Source organism: Hippocampus comes, unplaced genomic scaffold, assembly GCF_001891065.2.
Source record: "Hippocampus comes isolate QL1 unplaced genomic scaffold, H_comes_QL1_v1.1 scaffold227, whole genome shotgun sequence".
In the NCBI taxonomy this organism is placed as follows: Eukaryota; Metazoa; Chordata; class Actinopteri; order Syngnathiformes; family Syngnathidae; genus Hippocampus; species Hippocampus comes.
This window is the reverse complement of record NW_017805630.1, coordinates 712,383-722,103: the sequence shown is the minus strand read 5'-3', so window position 1 is coordinate 722,103 and position 9,721 is coordinate 712,383. Positions and strand designations below refer to the sequence as shown.

Here is a 9,721-nt window from a genome sequence, read left to right as displayed (position 1 = left end):
TGTTCCCACTGTCGTAGTTGTGACCTTATGTTGCTGTTGCGTGATGATGTGGTGTTGCAGAAGTGTTTCACCAGCTTGCTGAACCTAGCCTGCGCCATTTTTGCGCTGGCCGCCTTGGTTTTGTACGCGGCCGATGCAGAAAACGCTTCCGTCCTGTGGATGTGCCAACCAGGATTTGAAAGACGAGGACAGCGACTGGATGCTGACTGCGAAACGGTGGCTTTCCTGGCAGAGGTAAACCTCCGCTAGGGAGACGGTGGGGATGCTTTTTGTCATGATGAGGAATCTTGTTGTTCTGTCAGAGGCTCCTGACGTTCTCCGATGCCACTCTGATGGCGCTAGCCGTCGTTCTGCTCTACGTCAACCTCAAGCTGGCCACTGTAATCGTCAAGGCTCCCGTCGCCAGGCAAGAGGTAGCCGTCCATACCCATTGCGGCCTGCTTATGACACTTTGTGACACTCTAGAAAGAGCTAGCTTAATGCTAATTAGCGTCGCGGTCCTTGAACACCTTTTCAGCAAAAAAAATCAATTAGTTCAGTAACGACATGTAGACAGATCCTATAACAGTCCTTATGGTCATATTTTCTTTATCATCTGCATAGAAAAACTAGTGCCGCATCAATGAAATCAGTGAGGTAACCCTCCCGACTTTTGTTGAAAATGCTTTTTGGTGGTTGTGTTGCTGCTTGTTAAATAATTTTTTGAGCTTGAGGAATGTTTTTCTCCCCTGCCCTCCAAGTACACATTTATGGGGGAGGAGCAAACTCCCCCTTTTTAAAAATTGTATTTATTTATTTAGTTTTTCCTCCAGAGTGATGCAATAAACTTGTATGTCAAGGGACTGATGGATTCGTTTTACACCTTCATTCAGAGTGACCTTGCGTGGCTTCTAGAAAACTTTTAATGTGAAGGACCCAAAGAGCAGACAGGAAGTGTGCCTTAGCCTGCTCTTTGTGGACGTTTGACATTTGTCTTTGTGCACTTATCTTTTCAGATGACAGCTGGCCGAGAGCGAAGAACCAGCGGGTAAGAATTTTCATTTTATTTTGGATACTATATAGTTTCAATCTTGACAATATCCGACTGTCACTTCAAAATAAATTCCTGTCCCGTTTGCCCCAAAATATGGAACTTTTTGGAATATATATTTTAATTATATATACACACAACTCCCCTCCTCATAAAATGGTTCTTTTTTTTTTTTTAAGAATAAAATCAATTTTTGAAAATGATCCTTTTTTTCCCCCTCAAAGGTATGCAAGTTTTTGTTGAAAACACTAAAAAAATTTTTTAATATACACCACCCCAAGATTTACAACTTTTCTGTGAAAATATGCCTTTTTTTAAAAAATCCTGAAAAATATTCCGTTTTTTTTTCTTAAACTGATGCAGTATTGGGAGAAAAAATGTGTAAGGCTTTTGTAGAGGCAAATCCCTGAAGCCAAGCATACTTGTGGTACTTTTGTGTCAACATTCCAACGTGCAACTGAGACAAAAAAAAAAAAAAATCTCCCTTCAGCAAAGTTAACAGACAAAACAATTGCTGTCATTTTCAAATTGTATCCTTCCTGATTGTCTGTAGTTGTGTCGGTGTGCAAATGCATACGTACCTACGTCCCTAATGAGGTGTGTCATCCCTCCAGGATGTCCCTGACAGTGGTGGGAGACAAAAGAGTTGCCATGGTGACGGTGGCATCAAATCAGATGAGCGCATTGGGCTTGATACAAAGTTGCTGCTGCTCGCCTTGCAGGGTGATAAAGAGCGAGGCCAAAGTTGTTCTTGGGGTAACTACAATGACCTCTGACCCTATGTGCACACCTATTGTTAATGATACAATGACGTCATCATATTACAATTGCACAAATATAACTTTAAAAGACTGATATTGTCCTATCTGTAGAAAAAGTACAGATTTGATCTTGTAATGTGACTTTTGTCGCAAAAAAAAAAAATTCTTTAATCTCAAAAATACAGCTTTAATTAATTTGTTTAATTTTATTTTGACAAAAATAGTTTTGAGAAGTCCAATTTTTATGCGAACTCGTTCAGCGTGTGTTTGAATACACTCAAGTTTTGCACTTTTCCAGTTGGCTGGAACCTGTGACATCATTGCAGACTATGCTTCGATAGGCTAGGCTATGCTAAGCTACATGCTATTTGGGGTGTTGCTATGATACGTTGCAGACCATCCAGATCCTGGTGGGAGTGGTCAACATGGGCTTGGGTGCCGGCAGGACACGGACACGCCCCGGAGATTTGGCCAGTGTGGGAGCCGCTTACTGGATCGGGACCGTGGTAACGACGACGATGTTCAAAGATGCCAAACATTTTGCGATGAAAAGATGACTCGCTTTCCATCTTTTTCTTTCATTTTTGTAGTTCATCACCGCAGGAGTTTTGTCGCTTTTGTCGGGTCAGTGCCCGTCCTGCTGCTTTGTGAGTACAGCCCATGTGGGCTCCCTTTAGTGGTCAGCAAAATAATTACTGCCGAAATACTGTTTAGTTGTATTTAACTTTGAAGCTCAAAACATTTGCAATTATTCTGAAAGAATAGTTTATTTTGAAACTTTTATAAAGAGAAAATTTGTGCTAATGTTTTGGTGCAACACTTTTCAATAATCAGTTCTTCAATAAGTTTTTGAAAGTAGCTAGGTTAATTGTGGAACATGTAAGACCAAGGTGGCATCACAAATTTTGTACATTTTTTTAGTTTTCTTTGCTGTTGTTGATCAAATTACAGTATATGGGAATGATCCATTAAAAACATCACAAATATTTATATGACATTTAAATGCGCTATTAATGCAGTTAACTTTTTTTTTTTTGGTCTACCTACCCAATGAGCTCTTCGAATGAGCTGGTTTGCATCTCAGTTAAAAATGTAATTTGTGTTCATATTGGTACATTAATAACACAAATTGAAAGAAAGCAAGAGCAATGGATAAGACAAAAATATTGTCCAAACCAATCTCTCCGTTTAAAGTAAACAAATCTCTTTTTTTTTTCCAAGCTAACTTATCTGCCCACAGTTGTGCATTGTAAAAATAAACTTATCGCCATCGCTTCCTGTTGGCATAAAAAACAGGATTTAAGAGAATTTGACGACGAGTAATCTTCGGCAAAAAACTAGACTGATCTGAAATACTACTTGTTTTAATTTTTCTGTCAAATTCAATATCAAAGAAAATAGTCCACCGCCATCAAGTGGTGCTTAGTAGAATTGCATAAAAACTAAATATGACACAGTACAAAAAAAAATCTGCCGAACCTGTGATGGTGGCTGTGGAAGATTTACTGTACATTAAAAATCTTATTTTCATATTGCTTGTCGTCAGGCTAGCTTGACAGTGACTGCCAACGTGTTGTGCGCCGTCCTGTCGGTGGTGGCCGTGGTTTTGTATGCATTGGATCTGGCGGGGCTGTCCGTTGATTTGTTCTGTGGCAGCAGCTCATTGTACGGCGGCGGATGTGAAGATGTGGCCCTTTACGCAATCGTAAGTCAACTTTGGCGTGCCTGTGTCCTTTCAAATCGTTCAAATAAGGGATGCAGAAACACATGCCATGCACACAGACGATATACCAATACTCAGAGGTATATATTTATCAGAACAACAACCGTAATTTCTCCATTTTTGTATGTTTTTGGTCAGCGGCTGACTCGAGGGATGGACATCATGCTGCTGGTTTTGGCTGTTTTGGTGCTTTGTGTCAGCATCAGCATGAGTGTACTCGCCGTCGCTGCTGAGCCTCCGCAGCAACAAGTACACACAACTACTAAAACAATTCACCACAATTCCATCAAGTCAACAACTCCACCTCCAAAGTGCCTGTTGTCCTTATTTTTTTTTTTAATTCCTTTTCAGTAAATCTTAAATTTGGATGTGTAAGACAACGAGATGAAGTTATTTTTTTAAAGGGAAAAAAGTGTTTGGATTCATGAGATTGAAATGGATTTTTAAAAATTGTTTAGTTTCCTTTGTTTAAGCAGGTAAGGCAATTGAGAACAGTTTGTCATTTGGACTAAGGTATCTTTGTTTTGTGGCTGCAGTGGGAATCAGACCTTGAATTTCTCCATTCGGGGGTAAAGACGCTCCTCCTGGACCTGGACCAAAACAGTTCTGCTTTAAGTGGACCACACAACAAGGCGGGAGGAATCCTCAGAAACAAATAATGGCGATTGCTGATTATAGTCATGTGCTTTCTTCACTGTATATTCCACACCTGAATATTTACTTTGTGGCTAACCACCTGATTTTGGATTTTTGTTGTTTTTAAAGGCAGATCATGACAAGATTAATATCAACATATTTGTTCCTTTGTAGAAAAACAACTGTATTGTCAATATTTTTCAAGAGAAAAAATATACTCAAGAATTGAAATCGAATGTGATTTTTCAAAAATGTCATATTTCTAAAAGGAAAAAAAAGTAGTATAAATTCCAAGACTCTTGTTTGGTGGGGGGCGGAGGAGGTTGTAATACTACAAGATTCAAATTGTATTTTCTAAAAGAAAAAAATTGATATATATGTATATTTTTTACGAATATGTAGTTTAAAGTATTTTGTCGACTCCAAAGCTTAACAGCAGATTTCTAGCTCAATAGTGACACCATGTTAGTGATTTAACACAACTACCAAGAGAAATCATTTTGTGAATAAAAAAACAAATCCAAACTAGTGTTGTGACACATTGTTTATTTCATAACGTACAACCTATTGATTTTTTTTCAAACATGTAAAATCTTTCTTTCACTTCCAGTATACAAGAAGATAGTATTTAAAAAAAAATTACCATATAAGCAAGTGCAAAAAGAAGCGGAAAATCAATGTAGAAATTCAGCCAAATTTGTAAACGTTTGATATGTATTCGGCCATGATTGAACGAGTGCATGAAATATCCAAACGATATTATAAAAGTGCTCTTGGAGATGCTGTAAAGTGGCAGTATGATAAAGGCTCCAGCGTATATAAAGCAGAAAGTTTCCCAGATGCTGAAGAAAAACTGCTGTTTTAGGCTGAAGGTTTGGCAATGACTTCCTCCTCCTCCAGAAGCGCCTTGTATACTTCTGTATCATCAACGCCCTAAAAATAATGCACAAATGTTTTAGATCCACACACAGACGCATGTAACGATATTCGGACATTTTCTTCATCCTTTGTGAAAATGAATAACATGAATGCAGTTTACTTCAATTGTGAAAGTCTTTCTGTGCCACAATGGCTGTTGTATACTGCCCCCAGCTGGTCAAGGCGTGCATAGCAACTGGATCAGCACGATGTGCATTCAATGGAAGCATAAAATATGTCAAAAACCATTATTTCTTAACATTTTATTTACTTATGTGAAGTTTTCATAAAGTTTGTATGAACCGTCATTTATCTTACGGGCCAAGATTGGAACAGTTGAACCTTTGGGTGTTGTTGCCCTGCTGGTAGCTGATGACACCAGCAAGACTATGCTCAACTATACTCAACTATATACAGACCTCCTAAATTGCTTCGCATGTTTAAATTCTCTCTCTTTTTTTTTTTTCAAACAAGGGGTCAATTTGACTCGGCAACATGATAAGTTGGTGTTACCTGGCATTCCTTTTCGCCCCTCCTCAGAGCCTTGCTGGCCAAGATCGCGGCACTGAGTGCCAGGAACAGCTGCACGACAGCCAACAGCAGCAGGATACCGTTGATGCCTCTCAGGAACATCTGGAGACGGCACAGTAATGTTATCAAGGGCCTCAGATCAGGAGGGTGTTTTGGGAAGAGCTGCAAGCATGTTTTTTCGAGATGTGGAGGAAAAGGGCTACTTGAAAATAAATAAATAAATAAATCCACTGGTCCCATAAGAAATAACAGAAAAGCAAAATTGAAGGCCTCTCAACCACAAAATATGACCATCAGGAGTATGCTCAATTTTGTACCCTAGCAAACATTTTGAAAGAAAAATATTTACTAAAAACAAAGTAATACATATGCCAAATTGCTTTGTAAAATAATTCAGACTTTTGTTACAAGCGTTAAGGGACCAGAAATTTTATTTTATTCATCTGTATTCGGTGATCGGGATTTCATCATGACAAATATTGGAATCTGCAAAATAAAATAATCCAGACGGATCGGGCCTTACTAAATGGTTCGGTCTTTGCATGTTTGAATTTACTTGATATGTAAAAAGGCGCTGAAGTCTTACAAGCATGTGGTCAATCCCCTGCCAGCATCGTTTTTCCAAGTACTTTTTGTTGGGACTCTGCGTGGGGTTGTCCGGGTTCCAGTAGTCAGGCTGGCACACGTCCCAAATGTCAATCACGCCAATGTTAATGGCGCACAGGATCAGGTTGGCCATGGCAAATAACATGCCACAGATGTTCAGAAATGCATTGACAATGACCTAAAAAAAAATACATTTTGATTTATTAAAATGCACTTCAACTTATTGAAAGCTACTTTTCAAAGTAATCCTTCGCACTCGTTGTTTCTCTCTTGCCGTCAAAAAATGGGACGCGATTAAGGCTGAGTGATTTTGAAAAAATAAAACTGCAATTGCGATTTACTAATGTCTCCGAAGGTGTTTAGCCTCTCAAGCGTCATCAGTTTCCGAGTTGCTTCCAGGCAAAGGCCTCTTCGCAAATCATCGTTAACGACTGTTGTTGTTTTTTTTTTAATCCCAAAAGTTTTTTTACCTCCAACTCAAAGCACGTTAGCTTGGCCACATCAACTTTAGCGGGTGCATGTCAATGCTAACAGTAAATGCTAACATAAAGCAAAACGTCGGACAGTCGAGAAAGTTATTTGTCCCCCCAAATATTTTTTTTTCAATTTAAAAATGTTGCTCACCAGACATCGACTCGGGTACTTCTGAGACAAAATGCAGACGATGCCGAAGAGCACAAACTACAGGAGAAGCAGAAAGAGCAACAACAGATCAAAACTGCAAACACATTTGGCATTTTAATCACAATCTCAAGCACTTGTGGTGTTTTTTTTTTTTTTTTTTTTTTTTTGCGGGGGACACTAAAAATGTAGATAGATCAATGTGACCTGCTTCCTATACATTGAGTAACCAAAAAGCAACATTGACTCTATCGAAAGAGTTAATATTTTTAGAAAGCATATTTGTTGTAGTTTAGTTTTCATCATTAAGCCAATGAAAGTTGAATAGTGTATAGTACTTGGAGAAGTGGGCCAAAAAAAAAAAACCTTTGAAATATGTATTAAAATGAAGAAAAGTAACAATTAGAAGGTACAAAGTTTTCAAAAAGTGCCACCTTTCTCCAAATTTCTACACTTTATAGAGGGTCAGCCACAGCCTCACAGGAATGAATTCCAGCAAATTTTATACACTCGCTTTACTTCGCCTGTTTTGAGGCGGTGGTCCAACAACCAGGCTGCTTTCGCTAGCATGGCATCAAGGGGTCCCGCAAAGGGCTGAATCCTTGTTTAATTTTAAAAAAAAAAACAAAAACAAAAACAAAGGGTGCTGCAAAGGGCTGAATTCTTGCTTAATTAAAAAATTTAAAAAATTAAAAAACAGGCGGCCATTTAGACGATAAAAGCTTAAACCCCCTGTATCGTCCACTGGCAACCCAGACAAAACATCATTCCCACTCGCCATACGCAGCTTGACCCTCAGTCCAGATGTGACACGTCAACATACTTCCTTGAGACAAATTACTATTTAACCTGGGCCGTGGATGGTTCTCAGGGTGTTTTTCGAAAGAGCAAAAAGGTGGCAGATTTCTCGACTGAATGTGGGCGTTGCTTTGCTTACCACTGGTCCCATCCATAAGGAGAACAAATTGACATCCATGTTCCACCAAGGGTTTGCGTAACCGCCGAACATGGGGATGATGCCGACAGCAATGGTGGTCAAGCCCACCATGATCTGCAGGGCCTATGATGGGGAGAACCCAACAGGTGTCATCGCCGGCTCGTCCCGACTCAATGAACACCCGAAAAGTTTGTGATGTTGGCTTTTGGGGTGAAATTTCACAATGGCGCTAAAATTAGACGAATGCTTTTTTTTCAGGACTGACCCCTTTAGTTGTCGAGGATGCCCACATTTGGAGTCCATGTTTATTTGTTCGTAAAAGGGAAAATATAATTTCGAAATATGACGTTTCATATTTTCATCATGTTGAGTTTTTTTCCCTTTGTTTTCAAATTCTAACAAAAAAGTGCCGGGAGCTTCAAGAATGAAAAGTTTTCGACAGTAAATTCATTTGTTGAACATATCGAGGTATCTAAAATATTCTTGTTGATCAATAGCAATTAGCCTTTCTGTGAGTCTTCCAGTACGCAACCTGCTGATGACACTAAAATGTTACGGTATACAGCAGCTGTAGAATTTCGGTTGATGGTGAACTGTCACTCCAAAAGCGCAATTGGCCCAACTGTCGTATTTGACGTGTGTTCGCTTGAAAGCTCACCCCCAGTATGGCTTGAGAAGAGCCCATAGTAGCCTTCAGGTGCTGGGACACCTCATAGCATGAGGGGCTGTAGCACAGGCCCTTGATGAGATGGCACAAAGGAGGCCAGTTGCTTTCGGGGTCCGATGTCAGCGTCAACACGGTGACTCCTGGGGCCCTGGTGATACTCAGCGGCATTCTGCCGTCTCAGTCTGGAAGGAGAAATAACACAGTCAATCCGTGGATATTCCTGAGATTTTTATTTATTGATTTATTTATTGTGGGGAACCTATCGTCGGTTATTTGCCACACTGTTCCGCTCGCTGCTTTGGTGCTCGTTACAAAGCCATTTCACCACATTGTTGCCAAGAAACTCGGGGAAAGTGAGAGGAGGAGTCTCATTTCATCAGGCCATAATCTTGTCGAATAAGGAAAAAAAAAGTGCTTTTTTTTTTGCTTTCTTCAAGCCTCTTTTGGCATTTACAAACGTTTTCCCATTTTGTCACAGGGTGATTGAACGAGCTTAGCAAGAAACACCTTTTTTGCGAAAATGAATTAAAATTATCTCTGCATTTGTTTTGGTCAAAATTCATACACAGCACATCTTGTGGTCATTTTAAAATGTGCTGTTGATCACGGGATTCCTCTCCACCCAGCCGCAAATTCACTTCCCACACAATCACTGTTAATCTCCATTTTTACTTCTTGCAGACTTTTTTTTTTTGTTGAGCAACTGAAGATCTTGACAGATCTTTTGCAAATCCTCCACATCATGAACAAAGCCACCTTGGAAGTTTGAAGCTCTAAAGTCTAAACAGTGTGAACGTTGTTGTTTATGTGTGTGTGTGTGTGTGTGTGTGTGTGTGTGTGTGTGTGTGTGTGTGTGTGTGTGTGTGTGTCTGTGTGCGCGCGCGCGCGCGAATCTGTGAACAACACGTCATGTTTTGCTTTTCATTCTTTTGCCTTTGCGCTTTTCATATAAAAATCCGATGTGTTACAATTATACTTTTCACACAGCGAGGAACTTGTTGCATCACGATAATCGAAGTTCTATAAGTGTTAAAAGAGACGCATAAAGGTTTTCTTCTCCTTATTCTTATGAAATACGTCATACGTGGTGGAGATCAGATCAGCAAGTTCCGTATTAAACAAGAGCGACATATTAGCTTTCTTTACAATTTCGTATACAAAAGAGAACGAATTTACCTGGTTTCGGGAAGAGAAAGGCGTGCGCAGTTAATAATAGTGTCGAATTTCACCTCTTGTTTGGGTAAGAAAATATTTAACCCTTTGCGAACCCACTTGGACAACAGAGCAACAA

General features: G+C 39.6%; 2 protein-coding genes across 2 annotated transcripts; one reads left to right on the top strand and one right to left on the bottom strand.

Annotated features, from left to right (window-relative positions):
• Positions 1 to 60: 60 nt before the first annotated feature.
• On the top strand, positions 61 to 4,682 carry LOC109522765 (uncharacterized; the record flags this gene model as incomplete). Its single annotated transcript, XM_019881551.1, has 9 exons — positions 61 to 234; positions 303 to 413; positions 996 to 1,027; positions 1,645 to 1,786; positions 2,187 to 2,297; positions 2,382 to 2,438; positions 3,338 to 3,496; positions 3,653 to 3,763; positions 4,051 to 4,682. Coding segments are annotated over 9 exons (1,020 nt in total), but the record flags the coding sequence as incomplete, so codon positions are not given.
• Positions 4,679 to 9,715, bottom strand: LOC109522802 (uncharacterized). Its single transcript, XM_019881615.1, has 7 exons — positions 9,607 to 9,715; positions 8,422 to 8,612; positions 7,764 to 7,886; positions 6,830 to 6,886; positions 6,186 to 6,383; positions 5,582 to 5,701; positions 4,679 to 5,083 (listed from the first exon to the last, which is right to left on the bottom strand). Exons 2-7 carry the CDS (start codon positions 8,596 to 8,598, stop codon positions 5,012 to 5,014), a joined length of 747 nt encoding a protein of 248 aa, XP_019737174.1. The 5' UTR covers positions 8,599 to 8,612; positions 9,607 to 9,715; the 3' UTR covers positions 4,679 to 5,011.
• Positions 9,716 to 9,721: the final 6 nt, after the last annotated feature.

Excerpts from the sequence above, each read along its gene's own strand:
- LOC109522802 (XM_019881615.1), bottom strand. The coding sequence starts at position 8,598 with ATGCCGCTGAGTATCACCAGGGCCCCAGGAGTCACCGTGTTGACGCTG. Across the intron at positions 6,384-6,829 it reads AGTACCCGAGTCGATGTCTG|GTCATTGTCAATGCATTTCT; the intron begins GTGAGCAACATT and ends ATTTTTTTTTAG. Across the intron at positions 5,702-6,185 it reads AGGGGATTGACCACATGCTT|ATGTTCCTGAGAGGCATCAA; the intron begins GTAAGACTTCAG and ends TGCCGTCTCCAG.